Source organism: Zootoca vivipara, chromosome 6, assembly GCF_963506605.1.
Source record: "Zootoca vivipara chromosome 6, rZooViv1.1, whole genome shotgun sequence".
Lineage (NCBI taxonomy): Eukaryota > Metazoa > Chordata > Lepidosauria > Squamata > Lacertidae > Zootoca > Zootoca vivipara.
The window spans coordinates 14,596,696-14,622,857 of NC_083281.1; the positions used below are offsets into that span (position 1 = coordinate 14,596,696).

A 26,162-nucleotide genomic window follows, 5' to 3' on the forward strand; every position below is an offset into this window, starting at 1 on the left:
CTCCAGCACACTCCTTGGCAGCAAATCCCACTGTCGAACAGCTCTTACTGTCGGGAAGTTCTTCCTAATGTTTAGGTGGAATCTTCTTTCTTGCAGCTTGAATCCATTGCTCTGTGTCCGCTTCTCTGGAATGATAAGAATTTGAGGGAGTTGAAACAGACAAACCTTTCCGTCCCCCCTCAAGGGCTATGCCCAAGTCAGTGGGCATTTGAAAACTCACCAAGTTCTCATGGTTTGAAAACCAAGCCTTCCTGCCTTCACAGCTGCAAGAAGTGAAGCCCCTTCAAGCTGACATCGTCAGAGCTCCTCCGAGATTCTCCGAGGAAAGGAACACCTAGTTTTCATGAAGACACCACAATAACAATGAGATTGGTAATTTGCAGGGAACCCTGGCTTGGGTGATGGGACTAGTCTGTATCAGGAGATGCTTGCTCGTGTTAAGGAAAAATTACAGGGTGAGAGACTACTCAACAGCCCAGCTCATCGGGGTGCAAGTCCCCCACGGGTCCATGTGATCAGTAAAAGAAGGAATTCCACCCAAGTCATCTGGAGCAAAACAGTGGTCAGTAGACCAAGATCTTTAATGTTGCGCAACAGGTCCCCACAGGAGTAAGAACCCAAGCATGGGGTGACCTCCTCTTTTAAAGCTTCCCTCTTTCCCCCAGAATACACTTCGAGTGGCATCACTAATACATCATCACTACATCACTAAAGGTACACTACATCACTAATGGTACCCCTGACCATTAGGTCCAGTTGCAGACAACTCTGGGGTTGCACGCTCATCTTGCTCTATAGGCCGAAGGAGCCAGTGTTTGTCCACAGACAGCTTCCAGGTCATGTGGCCAGCATGACTAAGCCGTTTCTGGTGAACCAGAGCAGCACACGGAAACGCCGTTTACCTTCCCGCCGGAACAGTACCTATTTATCTACTTGCACTTTGACGTGCTTTCGAACTGCTAGGTTGGCAGGAGCTGGGACCGAACAACAGGAGCTCACCCCGTCGCAGGGATTCGAACCGCTGACCTTCTGATCAACAAGCCCTAGGCTCTGTTGTTTAGACCACAGCGCCGCCCGCATCCCCACTACATCACCAGCATGTCACAAATGGGGAGGGGTATACAAGGGTTACACAAGTTCAACATTAGGTCACTTGATCAGACACCTTTCCCAACACCTTTAGTCCCCATCACCGAAAGAACAATAAAACTATTGACATCTCCTTGCCCTCAGGACTTGTCTGGAGATGGGCTTTCAGAACACCTGACTTGCTCAACTGCCTCTGGATGTCTAGTGTTGCCCCCTTGGTCACTCCCTGGGGGGGCATGTATGTGCTCTCACGCTTGAATTATGGTGGGATGTCCTGTTCCTGCTGCCTGCGTGACTCCCCCCCCCCAATATCATTTCCGTATCACCCTTGGATAGTCATAACTGGGCACCAATGACATTGATCTCACCATACCTGGATACAAACTTTGGCCTCCACCCTGTTTATGCCTCTCTAACGTAAGAGCATCTTCTGGATCAGGCCAATGGCTCATGTACTCCAGCATCCTCTTCTCACTGTGACCAACAAGATGCCTATTTTGTGAAACCCTCAAGCAGGATCTGAGCACAAGAGCAACTCTCCCTGTGGAAAGCCACAGTGACTAGTAGCCACTGATAGCTTTCTCCTCCATGAATTTATCCAATCCTCTTCTAAAGCCACCCAGATTGGTGGCCATCACTGCCTCCTGTGGGAGGGAGTTCCATAGATTAACCGTGCGCTGCATGAAGAAGTGTTTTGTTTTTTAAAAATCTGTCCTGAATCTTCCAACCATCAGCTCCGTTGGATTTCCACGAGCTCGTGGAAAGGGTTCTAATTTAATCACCAGAACAACTCTTTGAGATCAGTGAGATTGAGAAACAGCAACTGGTTCTCACCAGCTGAGCTTCATGGCTGGGTGGGAATTTGAACCCAGGTCTCCCAGGTCCTAGTCCAGCACTCTAACCGCTATGCCACACTGGCTCTTTCAAGTAGCCTGGTATCAACTAGACCTGGTCTAAGGGAGCTTCCCATGTTCCTATATTAACAACAGATAAAGTGAGGGAAGGGAGACTTACTGGTTGTTGCCAGGAAGATCTCCTGGGTCTGCTGGGGCAAGGAAGAGATGCATGGCCTTCTGCTTACATTTGCGTAGTAGAAAGGCTGACCATTCTCTCTTCCAGCCCTGCTTTGGGTCTTGCAACTTGGAAAGACAAAGGAGAGATCAGCTGCCAAAACACCAGGAGCACCTTCATCCAAAATTTGCAACTTGCACCATTTCTGGTGTGTCTGGCCCAGAATGTTTGGTCAACCTGTATCCATCATCCACAGGACCTTCTCCATAACACAACGGAAGTTGTGTCACATGCCCCAATGCAACAGGGTAGCCCAGGGTCTCTGAGGGCACCGATCCTGCCCTCTTAACAGAGGAACCCATGAACTACCAACACAAACTGGATGTGCTATCCCAGAGCCATGGATGAGGGAGGTCAAGGGGGAGTAGAATAAAATGGTTGAGTTGGATGGGACCCAAGGACCATCGAGTGCAACCCCCCCTGCAGTGCTGGAATTTCAGCTAAAGCATCCGTGACAGATGGTCAGCCAACCTCTGCTTGGAAACCTCCAAGGGAGGAGAATCCATCACCTCACAAGAGAGATCATTCCACTGTCGAACAATTCATGTACGGTAGCTTGGAAGTTCTTCCCTGTGTTTCGTTACAATCTCATTTCTCGCGATTCGAATCCTTTGACTCGGGTCCTACCCTGTGAAGCAGCGAGAAGCAAGCTTGCTCCTCCATCCATGGGACAGCCCTTCAGATATTCGAAGATGGATATCACATCACCTCTCGGTCCTCTCTTCTCCAGGCTGAACATCCCCAGCTCCTTCAACCGTTCCTCATCAGGTTTGGTCTCCAGTTCCTCGATCATCTTCTTCTTCACCCTCCTCTGCACACTTGACCATCTCCTTCTTTAACTGTGGTGGCCGACTGGCAAGGCTCCTCTTCACGGTGCGGGCGGTGGGCAGTACATTTCCCCTAGGCTGACCCGATTGCTGCAGTTCCACTGGTACAGCTCCAGCAGCCTGTTCAGGAAAACCAGCACAGGTCGTTCAGGGTGGTAGCGGCAGAGCCGGCACGTGGGGCAGCGGCTCTGGCTCCTTCTGCGTAGCTTCACCTGCAGCTGGTTCAGGCGGGTGGCAAGCCGGGAGAGGAGGCGCTGCGTCTGCCCTTCCTGCGCCTGCTGAACCACCTGAAGTTCCTGGTAGAAGCAGCTCAGGTTGTCAGCAAAGCAGACCTACTGGGACAAAGGAAGGAAGGAGAATGGTTTGTTTGTTTTTTAAAATTGGCTTTGCTTGCATTATATTACAGGCACCATATGATTCCTATTCTGCATTTGCAAGAACTCACTCTTTTAGCGTTGTGGCACCTACACTTTGGAACTCCCTGCCTTTTGACACCAGGCGGGTACCTTTGCTGTACTCTTTTCGGCACTTGCTAAAAACGTTTCATGGAATTGTAGAGTTGGAAGAGACCACGAGGGGCATCCACTCCAACTCCCTGCAATGCAGGAATCTTTTGCCCAGGGTGGGGCTCAAACCCACTACCCTGAGATTAAGAGTCGCATGCTCTTCCAACGGAGCTGTATTTCTCTCTAGACAAGCCTACCCAGATACTTAGAATGCTGTTGTGTTGTTTCGGGGTAGATTGCTGGTTTTCATGTTTTGAATGTTTTAAATACAGTGGGGCCTTGGTTCTCGAACTCAATCCGTTCTGGAAGTCTGTTCGACTTCCAAAACGTTTGGAAACCGAGGCGTGGCTTCTGATTGGCTGATTGGCCCCAGAAACAATGCCGACAGCCGAAACGGACGTTCGGCTTCCAAAAAAGCATTCACAAACCGGCACACTTACTTCCGGGTTTGCTGTGTTTGGGAGTCAATTTGTTCGTCAACTAAGCTGTTCGGGAACCAAGGTACCACTGTAGTTATTTTAATTGCTTTTACTAATACTTCCACTCAACTGCTTTGAGTGTTGCGCTCTCTCTCTCTCTCTCTCTCTCTCTCTCTCTCTCTCTCTCTCTCTCTCTCTTTCTCTCAACAATCAAGAGGTATATCATGGAATTGTAGAGTTGGAAAGCACCCCAAGGGTCATCTAGTCCAACCCCGTACAATGCAGAAATCATGTCAATTTAATGAAATAAACTAAAATGAAATTATACCATTTTTCTTTCTTTCAACCCAACTGTGCCTTGTTTGCCCTCAGCATCTTGGTGGCCACTCTCAGGAGGACACAGGGTCCTGAGACAGGTGGACCACCTGTCGTATCCAACATGGGCATCATCCTTAAAAGAGGAGTTTTGGGGCATGATAGCTTTCATGCTAACTTTTGATGGCTGGGTCTTTTTCTAATGCCTGCTTGGTGGTATTATTATTATTATTATTATTATTAATAACCTGCTGTGTTTAAATTTAGCCCTTCTCACAACATAGCTGCCCTTTTAATTGCTTTTCATCTGCTTAAAAGCCATTGGTTTTGGAAAATGCGTAAACGAAGAAGCACATGCATAGCTGGAGGCGCCCGTTTCAGCCGAGCACAGATAAGAGCTGAGCCCACACACTGTTTGGGAGCAAGGAGATTTGGCCAACTCCCACCCCCCACCCTGCTCTCGTCATACATACTGTTTGCAGGAGATACCTACGGTGATATTGTCTGGGGTGAACAGGGTCCCGTTGCTGGAGTTGCCCTGGAGGAAGACACCAACAGGCAGTTACAGGAAATGAGGCTCCAACCTTCCTTGGAGGTTTTCGGACATAATAATATCATAATAGTTTATTATTTATACCCAGCCACTCTGGGCGGCTTCCAGCAAAATATTGAAATACAACAATCCATCAAATATTAAAAGCTTCCCTGCCTTCAGATGTCTTCTAAAAGTCAGATACGACTAAATGACTAAACAACAACAACCTCAGAGAGTGGTAGGATCTCCTTCACAGAATCATGGAGTTGGAAGGAATCTCAGCTAAAGCATCCATGACAGATGGCCATCCAACCTCTGCTTAAAAACCTCCAAGGAAGGAGAGTCCACCACCTCCCAGGGGAGACCGTTCCCACTGTCGAAGAGCTCTTACTGTCAGAAAGTTCTTCCTGACGTTTAGTTGGAATTTCCTTTCTTGTAACTTCAAGCCATGGGTTCAAGTCCTACCATCCAGAGCAGGAGAAAATAAGCTTGTTGCATCTTCCGTGTGACAGCCCTTGAGATGTTTGAAGATGGCCATCCTATCTCCTCTAAGTCTCCTCTTCTCCAGGCTAAAGATACCCAGCTCCTTCAAGCCTTCCTCATAAGGATGTTTTTATCCAATGAACCATTCCTTCATTGCATGTTTTTATATCGGGATGCCCTTAAAAGATGACTTGGAAACTTCCGTTGCTCCAAAACACAGCACCCAGATTACTAGGTGGTGTTCCATTTAGATCTCATGTAAACCCTGTTTTAAAATAGCCACACTGGTTGTCAGTTGGTTTCTAGGCCCAATTCAAAGTGTTCCCACTGGTGTTTGAATCCCTGAGCAACTCAGGTCCCAAATACCTGAGAGGCTGCCTCCTTCCCGACAGACCCTCCTGGGTGCTGAGATTGGCGGAGGCTCCCCTCTTGACAGTCCCCTCAGAGGTTTGGGGTGGCGGTGTAACAGGCTCAAGACAGGGCCTTCTCTGTGGTGGCACCTAAGCTGTGGCACTCCAGCCTCACAAAGGTGCACCGGGCTTCCAAGATACAACTACTGTACAGTTGTACCTTGGAAGTTGAATGCCTTGGCTCCCAAACAAATCGGCTCCTGAACAGTCAAAACCCGGAAGTAATTTTCGGAAGCCGAACATCTGGCACAGCTTCCGACTGGCTGCAGGAGATTCCTGCAGCCAATCGGAAGCTGCGCTTTGGTTTTCGAATGGCATACAGCTTCTAGAGGGTGCTGAAGACACACCTCTTTCCCCCAGCTTTTTGCACTTGAGAGGTATATTTATATTTATATTTATCCCCAGCCACTCTGGGTGGCTTCCAGCACATATAAAAACATAACAAAACATCAAACATTAAAAACTTCATGATATTTTTATGACCCACCTTATTTTTGTGACTGTAAGTTGTTTTAAACTGTTTTTAATATTGTCCTATAATGTTATAAGGGACACGGGTGGTCCTGTGGGTTAAACCACAGAGCCTAGGGCTTGCCGATCAGAAGGTTGGCGGTTTGAATCCCCGCGACGGGGTGAGCTCCCGTTGCTCGGTCCCAGCTCCTGCCAACCTAGCAGTTCGAAAGCACGTCAAAGTGCAAGTAGATAAATAGGTACCGCTACAGCGGGAAGGTAAACAGCGTTTCCATGCGCTGCTCTGATTCGCCAGAAGCGGCTTTGTCATGCTAGCCACGTGACCTGGAAGCTGTACGCTGGCTCCCTCGGCCAATAACGCAAGATGAGCGCCGCAACCCCAGAGTCGGTCACGACTGGACCTAATGGTCAGGGGTCCGTTTACCTTTACCTATAATGTTATAACCCACCCTGGGACCTTAGGGTAAAGGGCAGGTTGTTGTTGTTGTTGTTGATGATGATCTCTATGTACACATTCCCCCAATATTCACATTTTTTGTAAATATTGTTTGGCTGGAGAACTGCGTTGCAAAATTCGGGCAGATTCTGAAGGCAAGCTGCGTTTCCATGGCCTTATTGCTTCAAAAAGTGCAGGTTAGGTAGTTTCTTGTTAAAATGAAAAAGGAATCGGATTTCCTTCCCCATCCCAAGTCAGAAGCAATTTGTTGATGTAAGACAGGCTCAGACTCCTAAGCTCCCCTAGGAAATGAGCAAAGAAAGTTGGGAGGCAATCAGCATGAAACAAAACAAGGAATCAAGGGTTGGCTGTGCCGCTGCTTCCATGTTTGCTTATCACATCATATCATATCTATCAGCGCATGCTAATCATGATCTCAATTCTCTGAGTGCCGGCCTTTATATGGCCAAAACAGCTCCACCCGCGCAGAAGAGGGTGGTGTTAGCAAACTTGGAGGAACTCTGGAGTTTTGTAGAAATTCTTAGAAAAACAGACCAGTGAAAATTGAGCGTGAGAAGTGGGGGTGGGGGCAGCAGAAGAGAGATAGGGGCAGCTGTGGTGAGTCTTGGCTTCCCCACACCAAAGACTCCTGGGAGCTGTAGTTTGCTAAGGAGGCAGCCCCCACAGCATTATAATTCCCAGCACCCTTTAAAAAAAACCCCACAGTTCCCAGGATTATCTAGGAGAAAGCCATGACAAAGTGGGAAATGAGTGCTTTAAATGGGTGTATACAGTGGTACCTCGGTTTAGGAACACAATTGGTTCCGGAAGTCTGTTCATAAACTGAAGCGTTCATAAACTGAAGCGAACTTTCCCATGGAAAGTAATGGAAAGTGGATTAATCCATTCCAGACGGGTCCGCGGAGTACTCAACCTGAAGCGTACTTAACCCAAAGCATGGGTGTAATTGGTTCTGGAAGTCTGTTCATAAACTGAAACGTTCATAAACTGAAGCGAACTTTCCCATTGAAAGTAATGGAAAGTGAATTAATCCGTTCCAGATGGGTCCGCGGCGTTCGTAAACCGAAAATTCATAAACCGAGGTGTTTATAAACCGAGGTTCCACTGTATAGGACACTGATGGCCAACCTTTTAGAGACCGAGTGCCCAGACTGCAACCCAAAACCCAATTTGTTGATGTAAGGCAACACGGCAATTTAATATGGGATAATAATGATTGCCTGCATGCGCACATACAAATAAATGTAACGAAATAAATAAACTCAGCCAGATGGGTGGGGTTGTATTATTATTATTTTATATTGATTAATAATTAATTATCATTAATAATATTTTGCCGTTTGATGAGAGCTTGCCTAAGAACCCCATGCATGCTAACCTCGAGTTCCGTGATGAAGGAAAGGCAGGCCATTGGTGTACGCAGGGGCACCCATCATGGTGGCCTTCAGCAGTTGCTGGGCTCCCAGCCCCACCAGCATGGCCAACAGGCAGATAGTTTAAGTGTTATAATTCAGCAGCACCTGCAGAGTACCCTGCCAGCTACCCCTATATTCAAGGATAATATCAGCTGAAAGAAGGTACGTGTCAGACCACATAGGTCACCTAGAGACGGAAAAGCACAGGTCCAGGAGGTTTTGCCTTCCCAACCTGTTATTCAGCTGTAAATCAGGATAAACATCATTCCACAGAAAACTCACTTGACTTTGCTCTGATCCAGAGGTAAAACAGTGGGTTCCCCCCCCCCCCCCGGGGAAAGTAGTGGCTCAAGCGGATGAGCCCTAAGCCAACCCTAAGTCATAAAGAGATGGAATCATTGCCCGCTCAAACATTTTAGCCAAAACTGTTGGATTTGAAACGGGTCTGTAATTTCCAAAATCACCAAGTTGAGAGGAGGCTTCTTCAGAAAAGGTGTAACTACTGCCCCTCTCAGAACAGATTTCTTGCAATGTCCTCCTTGCAGAGAAGCACTGACCACAGCCAAGATAAAATCTGAATCATTGATCCTGCAAGAGGATGCTATAATTCTAAATTTTTGGAGCCGGTTGGCTAGAGCAGTGGTTCCCAATAGGTGGTCCGGGGACCCCCAGGGGTCCGCGAGCTATGCCAGAGGGGTCCGCAAGATGCTATTAGAATAAAAAATATATTAAATATATTTCGTATGATAACAGATTTTTTGTTTTGGCCGCTTCCTGCATGAGCAGAGTCTAGCGCAAAACTAGAATTAGATAGAGGCAGTAGTTCTGCTGTATGCCGTTAGGTGGCGCTTTACAAACACTACTGTTTTGCAAAGAGGCAGCATGCGCATTCTACTAACGCTCACCTCCCCAAGATGCTTTGCACACGTCAGCTTCATTTGTGCGCTACTGCGCAGGTACCCTGTCTTCTCCATTCCCCTCCCTCCTCCCTGGCGTGTGCTGCCTCTTTGCAAAACAGTAGTGTTTGTAAACAAAGCGTTGTTTTTCGCGGAAGCTACAGTTCGCGTAGTTAAAAATGGACCGTTGGTTAAAAAGTGGTTCGTTAAAACAACAAAGGCCTACAGATGAAGAGGAAGATAATGCATTTGATGTTCAAGCAAGTAAGTCAGTGACTCTCAAACCGATCTTGTCAGTGTCCATTGAACCTAAATCGTAACTGTAAAAAACGTATAAATATAAAATATAAAAAGACTCTTAATTTGGCTCTCACTTTTTAATTTTAGGATTAGGAATTAATGGGGGTCCTTGTCACAATAGCGGCTCGATGAGGGGTCCTCGAGAAAATTTTGTTGGGAACCCCTGGGCTGGAGGTACAGATACTGATTTTGGAGGCTGAACTTGCTTGGGGACTAGAAGTACATGGCTGGCTTTATTTTGTGTGTACATCCACCTTCTGCTTATTATCTTCATAACAGCTAACAACATAAATCGCTATCTGCCTCTTACCTGCTCGGCCTGTTTTAAATTGCGGCGTGGGAGGGGGGAGCTGGTTGATGGGCACGCAACTCTCCCTGACGCTGCTGTGGGCAGTGCGTGCTCTTGGGAGCATTTCCCGCTCACAGTGGCGTGGGGGGGGGGGAGAGAGAGCAGCTGAGCACTTTGCCAGCCCCCAGCCACAGCCCTGCTGGGGCGATGGTGCGCGTGCCCAGAGAGAGGGCTCTGAGTGCCCACTCTGGCATGCATGCTATAGGTTCGCCACCACTGGTATATGATATGATACTGTATATAATATGCATGTACATAACTGCATGCTCTTGTGGCATTTCTGCAAATATTTGGAAAGCCTTTTTTTTGGGGGGGTAATTCCATTTATTTATTTCTTGCATTTATACCCAACATTTTCCTCCAAGGTGGCCTATGTGGTTCTCCCCTTTAATCACTCCACGATGACCCTGCGAGGTAGATTACACCAGGCATCCCCAAACTGCGGCCCTCCAGAGGTTTTGGCCTACAACTCCCATGATCCCTAGCTAACAGGACCAGTGGTCAGGGATGATGAGAATTGTAGTCCAAAAGATCTGGAGGGCCGAAGTTTGGGGGTGCCTGGATTAAACTGACTAGGCGGTGACTAGCTCAAGGTCACCCAGTGAGTTTCACAGCCGAGTTGCGGGGATTTGAACCTTGGTCTCCCAGGTCCTAGTTCGACACTGTAACCACTATGCCACAAATGGCTTCGACCCCTTCTCCACCGTGAGGATAGAGCAATAGAGAAATATTAAAACATATTTGGCAAGTATGTAGCTTTTACAGAGTGCCATGGATCATTTATTTCCAACCTCGTAACATTCAAAAGTCCTTCTTGGCTATTTTATGTGTCCTACTTAACTGGCTGACTCAAAAAAGAAGGGAAACAGCTGTTAGCTTCCTCCTTCCCTGCTGCAAAGACCTGTGAAGGGATTTTGTTATAGAGTAATTGCATCTTAGTTTGCTGCCGTTCTGAGTTTATATAATCACCATAGATTTCAACTCTGTGTCTGTTAGGTACGGAATGATTTGGGTGTTTCAATTAGTTTTTAACGGAGCCGTGACTCTCGTGTACACTTTGCGCTAGCACTTCCTTGCAGGTTAAAAGTTGCCTCTCCTCCGAAGATCAGTTACACCTGAGGAAACGAGAGGTGGGGGGAAAGGGCAAGGTAATAGAAAGGAGAGAGAAGATGAGTGGAGGGGGAAAGCAGATAATAGGAACTATTGTTCAAATGGTGATATCCTCGGGTTTGCGGTTATGCTTTCTCCAGCTAAACAGTGAAATTCTAACGCAGCGGTTCCCAAACTTTTTGGGGCCTGCTCCCTTCCCTAGGTTCCACAAACTCAAACTTTTAGAAGACATCTGAAGGCAGCCCTGTTTAGGGAGGCTTTTAATGTTTAATAGATTATTTTATTTCATTTTTCTGTTGGAAGCCGCCCAGAGTGGCTGGGGAAACCCAGCCAGATGGGTGGGGTATAAATAAATAAATAAATAAATAAATAAATAAATAATAATAATAATAATAATTATCCCCAGTGCCCTACCCTATAAAAAGCAGGGTAGTGCTTTGCATGGTCCTGAATGGGGTAACTGTGCCCCTGAAGGACCAGGTGCGCAGCCTGGGAGTCATTTTGGACTCACAGCTGTCCAGGGAGGCGCAGGTCAACTCTGTGCCCAGGGCAGCTGTCTACCAGCTCCATCTGGTACGCAGGCTGAGACCCTACCTGCCCACAGACTGTCTCACCAGAGTGGTGCCATGCTCTAGTTATCTCTCGCTTGGACTACTGCAATGCACTCTACATGGGGCTACCTTTGAAGGTGGCCGGGAAACTACAACTAATCCAGAATGTGGCAGCCAGTCTGGTGACTGGGAGCGGCCGCTGAGACCACATAACACTGGTCTTGAAAGACCTACATTGGCTCCCAGTACGTTTCCCAGCACAATTAAGTGTTGGCGCTGACATTTTAAGCCCAAAACGGCCTCGGTCCAGTATACCTGAAGGAGTGTCTCCATCCCCATTGTTCTGCTGGGACACTGAGGTCCAGCTCCAAAAGCCTTCTGGTGGTTCCCTCGCTACAAGAAGTGAGGTTGCAGGGAACCAGGCACAGGGCCTTCTCAGTGGTGGCGCCTGCCCTGTGAAATGCCCTCCCATCAGATGTCTAGGAAATAAACAACTATCTGACTTTTAGAAGACATCTGAAGGCAATCCTGTATGGGGAAGTTTAAAGTGTGTTTCAAGTCAAGTCAAGTACTTTATTACGGTCATAGACCAGCATAAGCAAAACATCTATATAAATAGAATAACAGTATGAACCTAAGTGAATATTAATTAAATAAATAGGAGCAAGAACCAAATGTAGATTTAAACATATACATAGAATACTTAATTAAGCATTAACGTGTGATTCTATTTTTAATATTCTGTTGGGCGCTGCCCAGAGTATAGTTAAAGCTATGGTTTTTCCAGTAGTGATGTATGGAAGTGAGAGCTGGACTATAAAGAAGGCTGATTGCCGAAGAATGGATGATTTTGAATTATGGTGCTGGAGGAGACTCTTGAGAGTCCCACGGACTGCAAGAAGATCAAACCTATCCATTCTGAAGGAAATCAGCCCTGAGTGCTCACTGGAAGGACAGATCGCGAACCTGAGGCTCCAACACTTTGGCCACCTCATGAGAAGAGAAGACTCCCTGGAAAAGACCCTGATGTTGGGAAAGATGGAGGGCACAAGGAGAAGGGGACGACAGAGGATGAGATGGTTGGACAGTGTTATCGAAGCCACCAACATGAGTCTGACCAAACTGCAGGAGGCAGTGGAAGAGAGGAGTGCCTGACGTCTCTGGTCACATGACTAAACGACTAAAGAACAACAAGCCCAGAGTAGCTGGGGAAACCCAACCAGATGGCCGGGGGTATAAATTTATTATTATTATTATTATTATTATTATTATTATTATTATTATTATTCACATTAAGGGGGGAAGCTAGCCAGTGGACAAGCCAAGATGGCAGTTTTCCCACCAAGACGGCAGCAGATCCAACCCAAAGGTCCTTTAAATGGACACTCCCCATTATGATGATACAAGGAAAACAGCCTGCAGGAACATCTTCAGGAAGGTTAATTTCAAGATGGAAAACTGAATTATTTACTGAACACACGGCGAAACCCATTTATGCAATGAGAGTGTTAACAACAACAGTTTCCAACACAGAAAGGGATCCTCGCCTGCTATTCCGCTCTCCACTCCCAAAGTCCCCAACTGTAAAATGGGTACAAGGGCGATTCACCTCCCAGAGTTGCTGCAAGGAGGAAAACACAACACAGTGCCAACACTAATCAAAATGTAATAATTGAAATTGGTATGGGTTGCATCCTGTGGTTCCCTTCCTCTGACAGAGGGGTGTTCCAGGTACGAATGAGCAGATCAGTCGATTTCTGGGCTGTCTCAATTTGGCATGCATTTATAGGTTGTCAATTTCCACATTCATTTGTGGATTAGTTTGATTTTTAAAATCCGCACAAAATTGTCTATATAAATTTGCATTTAAATAGGTATTAGCCATATATTTTAATCACAACATGCATATTTAACGGTGCATTTTTTTCTCAGCATACGTTTTGTTCTAAAATACACACACCTTTTCAAAAGCACATGTTTCTAACTTTCTTGAGCTGGGAACTGTGCCGCAAAATCTGGAGAAGTGCATCCTGTGTTCCGATTCATGGATTCTTCCAGGAGGTGAGAGTTAGAGGACAGCTTGCTTAAAAGCATTACTGCTATTAGGAATTCAAGAAGTTTTATAAGAGGCCTTAACCAATCAGACCACAGATTCAGGTTGGCTATTGCGGCGATGCATGGATAGGGCAGGGGGAACAATATCATGGCTGTCCGATTACAATTCAGCAGTTTTGTCAAGAATGCATATGGCAACCTTGTGTGACCTGGTGCCATCCAAATGTTTTGGACCCCAACACCCACCAGTCCCAGCTAGCATGATTGTACTGGCTGGAACCAATGGGGTGTGGGATGTGAGACATAAGTAGCAGTCAAATACAACATTCTTTGTTTTCCTAGAGTGGACATGCAAGGGGATGTTTGGTCCAGCCAGTCGGAATTTCCTGTTTCCTCGTGGGCTGGGACATGCTTCCTTTGCGTGTGACTAGAGGTGAGTGTAACCTTACCTGCCCAGGTAACAAAAGGGCAAGTCACACAGCACTCTCTCTCTCTCTCTCTCTCTCTCTTCCAGCCCTCCAGATGTTTGGGACTACAATTCCCACCATCCCTAGCTAACAGGACCAGTGGTCAGGGATGATGGGAATTTTAGTCCCAAACATCTGGAGGGCCGGAATTTGCCTATGCCTGGTATATACTTTGTAACTAAGTCTGCCTTCAGGGATCCAACTGTGAATTGATGATGCTGTGAGTGAACTTATCGACTTTAAATAAGATTGTGGTGTGTTTATTCTTTTAGAAGGGATATAAAGGGACTTACCAGGAATCTCATATTGAGAGGCTTAAAGAAGCCTGCAACTAGCTACCCACTGTGCAATAAAAGGGGAATGTGAAACTCTGCTAAGTAAAGGAACTTGCTAGCACAAGTTAGGAAGGATATTAATAAACTATATATCCCCCCCTGCCTCCCTGAGCATTCCCACATGGGAATCACATCCCTATACATCTGGAGGGCACCGGGGCCGGGAAACCTTGATTCAGAACGCCTTACATCTTCCCCCTCCATCCAAAACATCTGGCAATTTCAACAAGCCTAATTCGCACACCAACTCTTCCCATCACTTGGTCACTCTTTACTCACCATGCGCTGGATGATGCTTTGTAGAAGCCCAATGGACTCATTCTGACACGAGTGCTGCTTGGCGGAAGGGAGGCCCAGGAGCAGCATAGCCAGGAGGAAGCTGAAGGCTGAAGGATGTGGGATTGCTCCGATCTCGGGCATCATGCCACCTTGTGAGAACATGTACAGCCACATTGTTAGATGCTTCTGGAGTATCCTGAAGTAAGCAGAAATTGCCACCAAACACACCCCTGCCTGACCACAGTCCTTATCACCAAACAACTGGAGTGGGTTGTCTATTCCCAAGGCCATTCCTGCTGGATCAGGCCAATGGCCTATCGAGTCCAGCATCCTGTTCTCGCAGTGGCCAGCCAGATGCCCCAATGGCAAACCTGCAAGCAGGACAGGAGGATGCCAGGACCTTGGAGAGCTCCATGAGAAGACACCTTTTTCTAATATGTCTAATATTTTATTGTTAAATAAGTAGTTAAGTTAAGCAACAAGTTTATCAAAATGAAAGGAATATGGAAAGGATGGGAAGTCAAATGTTGATGAAGAAAATTTATTGTTAGGGAGTTTGTATATTTCTTTTGTGATTTGTGATGATTTTGGATTTGCGGATGACAATGAATATAAGTTTATGTTGTATAGATGCAATTATGAACAATAAAGCATGGAAAAGCAAAAAAGAAAGAAAGAAAGAAAGAAAGAAAAAGACACCTTTTGGTATTGATGAGGAAAAATCCTGGCGTGTGGATTTACTCTGCTGCCCAGCTCAACAGGATGCCACTCCCCACGGGTCCCTCCGGTGAGCAAAAGAAGGAGTCTCCAGCCAAGTTAAAGAAGCAAACAGCGGTCAGTAGCCCTGATCTTTATTTGTTGCAACAAGGTTCAAACACACAAAGAGTAGGAACCCCAAGCATGGGGTTCCATGAACTTTTAAGACCTCTTCCCATTTCCCATAATACATTTTTCAACAGCATCATCAATACGTCACATATATGTCACAGAGTAGGAGTGTTTGGCATGTAGAAACATGAGCCCATCTCTCACCCCTGTCAATAACCCCAGTTCCGGACACCTTTTAACTACCCTCTTCCCCAAAGAAGTATTTGCACATTCCCCTGGCTGCAAGGCTTTCCTGTGCTTCTCCTTTGAAGGTATCAGGATTCAATCCACCATCTCGATGGGTTTCTGTCTGGGGTATGTGCTGCCCTTGATTGCCTCCTGCCTCCTATCGTGTGGCTAAATTCCCACCTTGTGGAGGGGCGAGGAGTACGTGACCTTATGCATAAGGGATTATGGAAGCGGGGGGGGGGGGGAGCCCTGGATTCCCCTCTTCCAGAGGAGCCATTAGACACTGGAACCAAGGAAATCCGTCAAACTGTTGAATTTTGCCGATTATTTGATTCTATATTGGATAGTCAGAGGAAACGGCACAATGCCTGGCGCCCGCTTACTGCTACAATTTTATGGCCTGATTTTCTGAGCCTCTTTGCTGTTGTGTATGTGTGGTGCCTGTGTCAACGGTCATTGTTAGAGGCTGTGGTGGGGACTTGGGGTTTGGGGAGAGTTGTTTAACTGCCCCCCCCCATTCCTGGTCTTAACAGTATATATATGCAGCTGTAGGAGAGCATAAGAGCCTTGGAGCCAGACTGGGCCGAAATTCCATCTGCTCCAGCATCCTGTTCTCACAGTGGCCAACCAGATGTCTGTGGGAAACCTGAACAGGAGACCTCTCTCTCCTCCTCCGTTCCAGTAATTAACCCCAACCCCTAGAAATTAATAAATGGTAGGATTTTGATTAATCGGGATATGGGCGGAAGTACAAGCTGCAGAGCTGTACCAGATAGGGAATTCCTGGGCTGGCTTATGCAAACCAGCCTGGCTGGCCTAGCAAAGAGCAAATCTGTTAATGTGACAAAGGGGGCTTATGGGCCATCCAAAAGGAATCCTTTGGCCTGGGTGGGGTATGTGCTTGAGGTGACAGGAAAAGAGATTTTGAGCTGGGAAGATGAAGGAAGAAGAAAAATTGGGATCTATCTTGGGCAGGCTGGCTGAAGGCCGGCTGCACTGCTGTGGGGGACAAGCCCCTCTTGAAATGACCACGCTGTAAGGTCTGGATTTCTTTCTTTCACTTAAAGTGTAAATAGGTGAATAAACTACATTTCTTAAAGCTATGACAGTCTCCGGTGTGTCTCAATTCTCCGAAGGAACATGGACCCTGGGTGAGTGCCTGGAAGCCCCTGAAATCTTGCAGAGAGTTACGACGTTTGTAACAATAAGATCCAAAAAGGAACAATGAATTGCCCATTTATTCAAAATTCAGTTTATCTGGTTTACTTAATTCAACAAAGCTGATGAACTTGGCCAGTGAGGAAGATGGCTGAGATTTGACAGTTGAAAGGGAAAGTATTTCTGAAGGGTGTTTGATCTCAGTATGTGTGATTAAAAGTCTCCCTGTTCTCAATTAGGCTGTCAGTAAGATTCTCCTCGAGTTATATACTGCTCTTGTTCAGCTTGTTATCAGTAAAGTGCTATCCGTTTCTTTTCTCTCTGGGCTCGATCTCCTTTGTTCCAGTCTCTCTGCTAACAGCTGTAGCGCAGAAGAACATCTGGAGCGAGCCAGCTTGGCAGAGGCTGATGTAGGACACAGTCCTCATGAGGTTTGCTCTTCAAGCCGGTTCTTCACAACTTTTCTTCAGAATCCTTTCACAGCTTTATGATTCACTTAGACAGCATCTACTCAAACATCTGGCAACAGACTTCAAGCACATCTAAGTGGTTACTTGACAAATCTCCTGATTCATTGCTCCCAATCTCCGCTTCCAACAGAAGCAGGTGCCCAGAGCTTCCCTGCATGTCTAGAGTGTTTTTCGCACATTGAAAGCACCTTTCGACCCATTGTAGGGTTGGAAAGTTGAAGAATGTCTAACTAACTGAGCCACATGTTGACATTCTAGCCTAGGACAGTTAATGCCTCCAGAGACCCATAAGGGCAGGCATCCCCAAACTTTGGCCCTCCACATGTTTTGGACTACAATTCCCATCTTCCCCAACCACTGGTCCTGTTAGCTAGGGATCATGGGAGTTGTAGGCCAAAACATCTGGAGGGCCATAGTTTGGGGATGCCTGCATAAGGGTTCCCCATCTAGCTGCCAATAGATCCCCGAATCCCAATAACAGCTGCTGCTGCTAACACTTTCTGACTAATTTGCTTGACAGATTGCTTGTGAATTGCCCATCTGATGGGACATCGCGGGAAGGAGATCCTCTGCTCTTGGCTTGGGATATCTCTCTGTTTTTGATTTTTTAAGGAACAGGTGCCCCTGCGTGTAGGAGTGGTTCTAGAGAGTGCCACCCATGCCGTGCTCTTAGACCCAGCGCCCCTGTCATTCGCACCTTGATGCAAGCCAACAAATCACGGGCGATCCGCGGGTCTGTGAGATAGTCCTCCCCCACCCTGGGGAGTCTGCCAGGGCTAATTACCCCCATATCAGCCCTGACTGGCACGGCTGGGGTCCATTCGTGTGGGAGCAGCCATTTCCCACAGCAGGAAAGCTGGATCTCTCTCTGTTTTTGAATGAGATACCCATCGGAGCTCGGCAAAACTGATGCCCCCCCCCTTCTAGCAGAGACCTTTCTGTGTGCGGAGAAGCAGTTGGCAGCTTTTGACACAGATCATGAAGTGAGATGGTTGCTTAAGAATACAGATGCCTCGTCCCTTGAGTGATTGATGTGGGGTAGAAGAACGACAGTCTTGTAAGGCGTTCCCACGTACACTCTGCTTGCATGTGGGAAAGAAGATGCCCTTTAACCTCCAGCGCTCCCTAGTCCAAAACAGACCCAGCCTAAGTCACCCCGATGCTGGGATGCCTCACCCCTCTCATTGACAAATGGGAAGTGTACAATGTTATATGGCCCAATTGGTTAGAGCCTGCATGGCTCAGTTGGTTAGAGCGTGGTGCTGATTGCGCCAAGGTTGCAGGTTCGATCCCCATATGGGACACCTGCTTATTTCTGCATTGCAAGAAGTTGGACTAAATTATCCTTGGCGTCCCTTCCAACTCAATGATTCTATGAATTCAGATATTTTCCCATGAGCCAAGACACAGAGCTCACCCACACTTAGCTTTTGCTCCGCAGTTTCTTTTTTTTGAAAAATGTATTTTTAAATTAAATTTTCTGTTTCACAATTTCAAATGCAGTGGTACCTCGGTTTAAGAACAGCCCTGTTTACGAACTATTCAGTATATGAACTCTGCAAATCGGAAGTAGTGTTCCTGTTAGTGAACTTTACCTTGGTCTAAGAACGGAAGTTGAATGGTGGAAGGGCACTGGCGGCAGGAGGCCTCATTAGGGAAAGGGTGCCTCTGTTTAAGAATGGCTTTGGTTTAAGTACGGACTTCCGGAACAGATTAAGTTCATAAACCGAGGTACCACTGTATACATTTTGCATCCTTAAGATACCAATGACTCCCATTCTTCTCTTTCCATGGTTCATTTTACATATCTTAAATCCCTGCATAATTTACGAAAAACTATACCAATCAGTTTTCCATTATTGCATCCATCAAAACTTATTTACACTGTTGATTTTATCTTAAATGCTGCCAGCGTTCTCAGCTGTACACAATTATTTCCCACATATTCAATAAACGTTTTCCAATCTTCTTTGAACGTATGTTCTTCTTGTTCTCTTATTCTATATGTTAAGTCTGCAAATTGTGCATGTTCTGTCAACTTAACTTGCCATTCGTCTTTAGTTGGGACCTCGCTCATTTTCCATTTTGGAGCTAACAAAACATGGGCCGCCATTGTTGCATACATAAATAACCTTTTCTGACACCTGGGGATTTCAGTCCACAGCAGAAAGGACTCTGTTTTTTGAGGGGAAGTTCTAGTCCACAGCTACTGCTGTCGGAGTCGGACTTCGTAGCAGACGCTCAAACACAAAAGGCCAGTTTGCCACATTTTTAAGGAAGAGGCAGAATACATATTGTTGCAGGGTACCCCTAATCTCTGAGCAGGTCCAGATCCCAGCGGTACCCAGGGTTTGTGTTTCCTTCGGAATAAAGCACAGCGATTACTATGCCGTCTTTAGGATTTATGGTTTATTTACACATGTACGCAACCTGAGCCTGTGATGAGGGGCTCACAGCATCAGCACGCCAAAAGGGTCTTGTTTCTCCCATAGCCACAACCTTGGATTCAAACAGAAACCAAACGTAGCTTTCTCCCTCTGGCTTCTGCCTGCTTCTTGCTCACATGCCTCAGCCCTCTGCTCTCAACTGTGCCTTTCTCCTAAATACTTGCAAATTGAGGGAGACAGAGAGGGTCCCACCCATTTGGGAGTCATTTTGGACTCACAGCTGTCCATGGAGGCGCAGGTACATCCTGTGTCCAGGGCAGCTGTCTATCAGCTCCATCTGGTACACAGGCTGAGACCCTACCTGCCTGCAGACTGTCTCGCCAGAGTGGTGGATGCTCTAATTATTTCTCGCTTGGACTACTGCAATGCGCTCTACGTGGGGCTACCTTTGAAGGTGACCCGGAAACTACAACTAATCCAGAATGCGGCAGCTAGACTGGTGACCGGGAGCGGCCGCCGAGACCACATAACACCGGTCTTGAAAGATCTATATTGGCTCCCAGTACGTTTCCGAGCACAATTCAAAGTGTTGGTGCTGACCTTTAAAGCCCTAAACGGCCTTGGTCCAATATACCTGAAGGAGCCTCTCCACCCCCATTGTTCTGCCTGGATACCGAGGTCCAGCGGCGAGGGCCTTCTGATGGTTCCCTCGTTGTGAGAAGCAAAGCTACAGGGAACCAGGCAGAGGACCTTCTCGGTAGTGGCACCCGCCCTGTGGAACGCCCTCCCATCAGATGTGAAAGAGAAAAACAGCTACCAGATTTTTAGAAGACATCTGAAGGCAGCCCTGTTTAGGGAGGCTTTTAATGTTTAATAGATTACTGTATTTTATTTTTCTGTTGGAAGCTGCCCAGAGTGGCTGGGGAAACCCAGCCAAATGGGTGGGGTATAAATAATAAATTATTTATTTATTTATTATTATTATTATTATTATTATTATTATTATTATTTGTCGCCCCTTCCTTTGCTTCCCTTATTGGCCCATCGCCCAGGCTATCAACCCGCCAGGAAGCTAGCCTGGATATTCCAAGAATTAGACAGGGGGCCTAACCCGCCCGCCCCCAATAACATTATTATCCTCTAAAGAGCAGGTAGGGCCTGAACCAATGGATTCAAATGACAAAGGAGAGTCCGACGAAACATCAGCAAGAACTTTCTGACAGTAAGAGCTGTTCGAAATTCCTGTATTGCATGGGGTTGGGCTAGATGGCCCTCAGGAACCCTTCCAGCTCTCCGATTCTATGAACCTAGGAGTCCTGCTGCATTCGGAACCATTGTGCTGGTTTCCATTAGTGGGACTCATCCATTGAACCCCGCCCAGAGGTTTTCAAAGGAAACATATTAATGGCAAGCTTTTAAGCATCTGCTTTTGCATCTAAAGCCTTCCCTAACCTAAGGAGCTCGCTCACAAGCACGGCACTCCCTTTCCCTGGAGGGCTTTCCTCTGCAAGCCTTCCTTCCCAAGCCAAACCCTCGCAACAATTGAGTAAATGTGCATCTCTTGGATATCAGACTGTTTGGCAATGGGCAGTGGTGACCGGCTGATCTTTCTGAAGATGCTTGCTCAACAGCGTTCCCAGCCTGAACTATGCCCGTTGGACAAGACTCACGCAGCTCGCATTTTCCAGAACTACGGGAAGCATGGGAGAGGATTTGCCGCTGGCTGCAAGGGGTTTCTTGTGGGCTCCAAGTGGGTGCTGTTTGCTACTGGAGATTGCCATGGATTTGCACATGTTCTGCTTTCTGTGCCTAAATGAGGAAGCATCTCATGCTGGAAGCCTACAGCTCTTTCCCATCCAATTGACAGCTCAAATCCTGCAGGGTTTTGTGCTTCCGGAACAGCTCAGACTCCCATTGCTGCTGCCTGCAAGGTAAACCTCTTCATTCTGGCGAGAAGCTTCTGCTCCACTTACCTGTCTCCAGCTCGAATGCGCTTGGTTCGCAGGGCAGATCCAGAGCTGTAGTTCTTGGGTTTGTGGAAGAGCTGGGTGGGTGAAAGAGCCCTGAAAATAAGAAAAGCCAGGCACTTCTCTCCCCCATCCCGACTCACCAGGCCAAAGATGCTTGTCCACTGTTGTTCCCTTTTCCCCTCTGGCTCCTTGCTGCGCCGTAGATCCTTCTGGCTGGATTGAGACAGCACCAGCAATTCCGGACACCCGGCAGGATGCAATCTTCGCCACACCTCTCTCACTTCAGGATGGCTGTTCGGCGTTAAAACAAGGAGACGACTGCAAAGCATTCGCTGGCTGGCTGTCTTGTCAGCCTAAGGACAGCTGCCAGTACAATCACAACCCTTCCCTTCCAGCCAACAAAGTCGTTTAAAAAAATCTTTTTTTAAAACAACAATCCAAAGTAGTCCCAGAGAGGACCGAGTCACTGCAAAGATGAAAGAGGGAAGGTGGTCCAGCACTGCAGCAGGCATTGGGGGGCCTCTGTGTAAAGATCATAGAATACTAGGATTCAAGAGTTGGAAGGGGTCCCCCAAGGGTCATCTAGTCCAACCCCCTGCAAAGCAGGAATCTCATGTTGTGTAGTGCTGTGTTTGTTATGTCATGCACATGTTATAAGGGGTGCGTCTGAACCCTCATGCATGTCCAGCACTCATGCGTCTTCCTACACAAGCTACTAAGAGGTTTGGCTAGACTAGAGTTATCATGTGTGTTTGTTATGAATATGTGTTTCCAAGCCCACAAGAAGGTCTCGCACAAGAGAAATAAAGCAAGGTTGGCCTGTTACATGAAATGAAAGGGACGGGTTATCTGGATGCTGTTCAGACAGCTGGATTACAATATAAGCAAGCAGCAAATCTCATAGCACAAGCACACATTGATCTCAAGAGTAACATCACCACCACCACCACCACCACCATTTATTATTTATACCCTGCCCATCTGGCTGGGTTTCCCCAGCCACTTTGGGTGGCTCCCAGAAGAATATTAAAATACAATGATTCATCCAGTATTAAAAGCTTCCCTAAACAGGGCTGCCTTCAGGTGTCTTCTAAAAGTCAGATAGTTGTTTATTTCCTTGACAGCTGATGGGAGGGTGTTCCACAGGGTGGGTGCCACTACTGAGAAGGCCTAGTTCCCTGTAACCTCACTTCTTGCAGGAAGGGAACCGCCTGAAGGCCCTCGGAGCTGGACCTCAGTGTTCAGGCAGATTGATGGGGGTGGAGACGCTCCTTCAGGGATACTGGGCCTTTGAGGCCGTTTAGGGCTTTCAAGGTCAGCACCGACACTTTGAATCGTGCTCGGAAACATCATGGGATCCAATGTAGGTCCTTCAGGACCAGTGTTATGGGGTCTCAGCGGCCTCTCCCAGTCACCAGTCTAGCTGCCGCATTCTGGATTAGTTGTAGTTTCCGGGTCACCTTCAAAGGTAGCTCCACAGAGAACGCATTGCAGTAGTCCAAGCAGGAGATAACCAGAGCATGTGAGACATCTGCGGGCAGGTAGGGTCTCATTCTGCATACCAGATGGAGCTGGTAGACAGCTGAACACAGAATGGACCTGCACCTCCATGGACAACTGTGAGTCCAAAATGACTCCCAGGCTGGGCACCTGATCCTTCAGGGGTACAGTTACCCCATTCAGGACCAGGGAGTCCTCCACACCCACTTGTCCTCTTGTCTCCCAGAAACAGTACTTCTGTCTTGTCAGCATTCAACCTCAATCCGTTAGCTGCCATCCACCCTCCAACCACCTCCAGGCACTCACACAGGACCTTCACTGCCCTCACTGGTTCTGATTTAAAAGAGAGGTAGAGCTGGGTGTCATCTGCATACTGTTGAACATCCAGCTCAAACCCAAAGATAGCAAGGCCATTAAAGGCGTCAGATTGCATAATAGATGGCGGATGTTTATCTTCCCAGGCTCCAAGTAGGAGTCTGTTTGCGCTTGCAAAGGCCCATAAAGCCCAGTTTTGTTGTTCAGTGTTATTGTTTGGATGCATTTACATAAAAAGTCAGTGCCAATAAAACAGGGCTAGACATCCCCACTTGTGTAATTTCTCTTCCTGACCTCAGTCAATGACATTAATTGCGAGAAGCTCCCATTCTCATTTTGGATAAAATGCTCAGCCGACCCAGTTGTACAAATAAGCCTTTTGCCATTCTCCCCTTGCCTCCTTTCAGGGCAGGCAGAAATCCATCTGGTCCATTTCCAGGCATACCTCAAAGGGGCTGCTGCTGATCTATATAGGACTCTATGCAACTTAAGGGCCAGGTTATCAGAAAGGCAGCATTCCTCCATAGGAGAATGCCTGGGCTTTTTAGAAGACGTCTGGGTGATGTCCAATCCTCCCTTCCACCAAGGTCAGAGGTCCATTTGGTGGAAATTCAAGGAAGGGCCTTCTCAGGCTGCAGTGGTGTCGCGTGGGGGGTGGCGGCACAGGGGCAGTTGCCCCGATGCAAAATTGGTAGGGGTTGTTGTAGGAATTTCCTCCCTACCCCACTGAATCACACACACACATTTCCACATGACTATCGAAAGGGGGACTTGGGAGCCATAATCCTCTAAGCCAGGGGTGGCCAACTCCCAAGAGTTAAAAACTGGGAGTGATCTACCCCCTTTTGGGGGGTTCATGTCAAAGCTGTTGAGTTTTTTTAAGGGAGGGAAGCCCTGTTTTGGGGGGTTTAGGTCAAACTTGTTGAGCTTCTTTTAGGAGGGAGGGCCGGCCATTTTTGTTTAGGGCTTCAGGTCATAGTTCAGGTTTTTTTTAGGGAGGAGGAAAATTTTGGGTGAGCTTTTTTTAGGGGTGCCAGTGATCTAGCAGTGATCCACAACACAGACATCCAGTGATCTGCTGGTAGATCACAATCTACCTGTTGTACGTGCCTGCTCTAAGCCTTATCACAGGTCACTAGGCAGGAGGCTCTGCCAACTGGACATTTCCCCACCAATGGTGCCAGACTGCTAGCCATCTCATTCACAATGGAAGACTTCTCCGAACAAAAGACAGTGATCAACTCTTCAAAGGTAAAGGGACCCCTGACCATTAGGTCCAGTCGTGACCGACTCTGGGGTTGCGCGCTCATCTCACATTATTGGCCGAGGGAGCCGGCGTATAGCTTCCAGGTCATGTGGCCAGCATGACAAAGCCGCTTCTGGCAAACCAGAGCAGCACATGGAAACGCCGTTTACCTTCCCGCTGTAGCGGTTCCTATTTATCTACTTGCATTTTGACGTGCTTTCGAACTGCTAGGTTGGCAGGAGCTGGGACCGAGCAACGGGAGCTCACCCCGTCACAGGGATTCGAACCGCTGACCTTCTGATCAACAAGCCCTAGCCTCAGTGGTTTAACCCATGGCGCAACTCTTAGGAAACTGTTAATTTCTCTTTGTGTTTAGGAATTCACACCTGGGAGGGGTGAGAGGAGGACTAGGAAAGGTGTCAAAGGTGCTCAGATTTCTACCTTGAACCCTCCCTTTTTGTGAGGTATTGATTACGGAGCTGTGATGTAGGAATTATGTATTTTAGGGGTGCTTCTTGGTGATGGGAAAACTGATAAAAGTGGAGGTTCTCTTTTGTTCTGGGTCTCCATCTTGCTTCACCTTGTTGCAGGTGGGGCCCTGTCGCGACAGTATTTTTCTTTAATAAAGACCAAGCCTACTGCCTGCTGTTTTGCTTTGATATTCTTCACTGGAGTGTTCATTTTTATCCAAGGGAGCCCTCAGATTTTCCGTTAACACTGTGACACCAGGTGCTGCCTCAATACAGCTGTGTGCTTCCATCTTCTCCATGCAAACCAGCAAGGGACCTCTCCAGACAATGGAATAATTATTTTGTTCTCATCTCCGCCACTGTGATTTCCTGGGTGACGCGGATGCCATTAAGTAGTTGAATATGCATGCATACTCCGTCTGGCCCAGCCCCCTCAAATATTTTATTGGGGGGCTGAAGGGAATATAGGTACGGGATCGGGACTTTTGATGAATTAATAGGATATCGTTATTGGGTTTTTTGGGTATGAATGATGAGACGAATGTATGTTTTTCTTGTTTTTTCTTCCTTTTTTTCCTCCCCCCCTTTTTTCCTTTTTCCTCCTTCCATTTTTTTTGTTTATGTATTGTTGAGAATCTTCATGTTTATGAATATTATTATTATTATTATTATTATTATTATTATTATTATTATGAGATGAAATTATGGATTGCTTTACCATTATTTTTATATGATTTTGTATATTATTATTTATATATTAGTGTCTGTTTGGTATGCCTGTATTCTTTCAGTGTGTGTTGAATATATATAAAAGGAGTTGGCTCCTATGGCTGATGGTTTTGAATTGTTTTAGAAGAAATTGTTTTAGAAGAACTTTAATTGTTCTGAAGAAGTGTGCATAGACATGAAAGCTCATACCAATGACAAACTTAGTTGGTCTCTATGGTACTACTGGATAGAAATATTTTATTTAGAATATCACACACAGAGAGATGCAGAGTTTCCCTTACCCAAGTGCACATTTTGCCCTGTCCGTTCCTGCTATATCTGCAAAGACACAGAAGGCAATAAATAGGAAGAGGCAGGAAAGCGGAATTGTTGTGCCCCCCCCCATTTTCTAAACTTTTATTAGGAATCTGATAGCACAGAAGCATCAGCAGGCTGGGAAAGCCCCAAAGGTACATCTTGCTGAAATTACAAGGGATAAAAAGGAGATGGGAAGCAAAATGCTCCTCCGTTGGGGGTCCAAA

General features: G+C 46.8%; 1 protein-coding gene across 3 annotated transcripts; it reads right to left on the reverse strand.

Moving 5' to 3' along the window:
* Positions 1-1,937: 1,937 nt before the first annotated feature.
* Positions 1,938-21,763, reverse strand: LOC132592277 (uncharacterized). 3 transcript variants are annotated; one of them, XM_060275463.1, is made up of 4 exons: positions 21,522-21,763; positions 14,341-14,489; positions 4,721-4,765; positions 1,938-3,319 (listed from the first exon to the last, which is right to left on the reverse strand). In XM_060275463.1, the coding sequence occupies exons 2-4, from the start codon at positions 14,482-14,484 to the stop codon at positions 3,029-3,031; spliced, it is 480 nt and encodes a 159-aa protein (XP_060131446.1). In that variant the 5' UTR covers positions 14,485-14,489; positions 21,522-21,763; the 3' UTR covers positions 1,938-3,028. The 3 variants fall into 3 exon arrangements, with proteins under 3 accessions (XP_060131446.1, XP_060131445.1, XP_060131444.1); XM_060275462.1 differs by lacking the exon at positions 21,522-21,763 and adding an exon at positions 15,040-15,593; XM_060275461.1 differs by lacking the exon at positions 21,522-21,763 and having other exon boundaries at positions 14,341-14,831.
* Between the last annotated feature and the right edge of the window lie 4,399 nt (positions 21,764-26,162).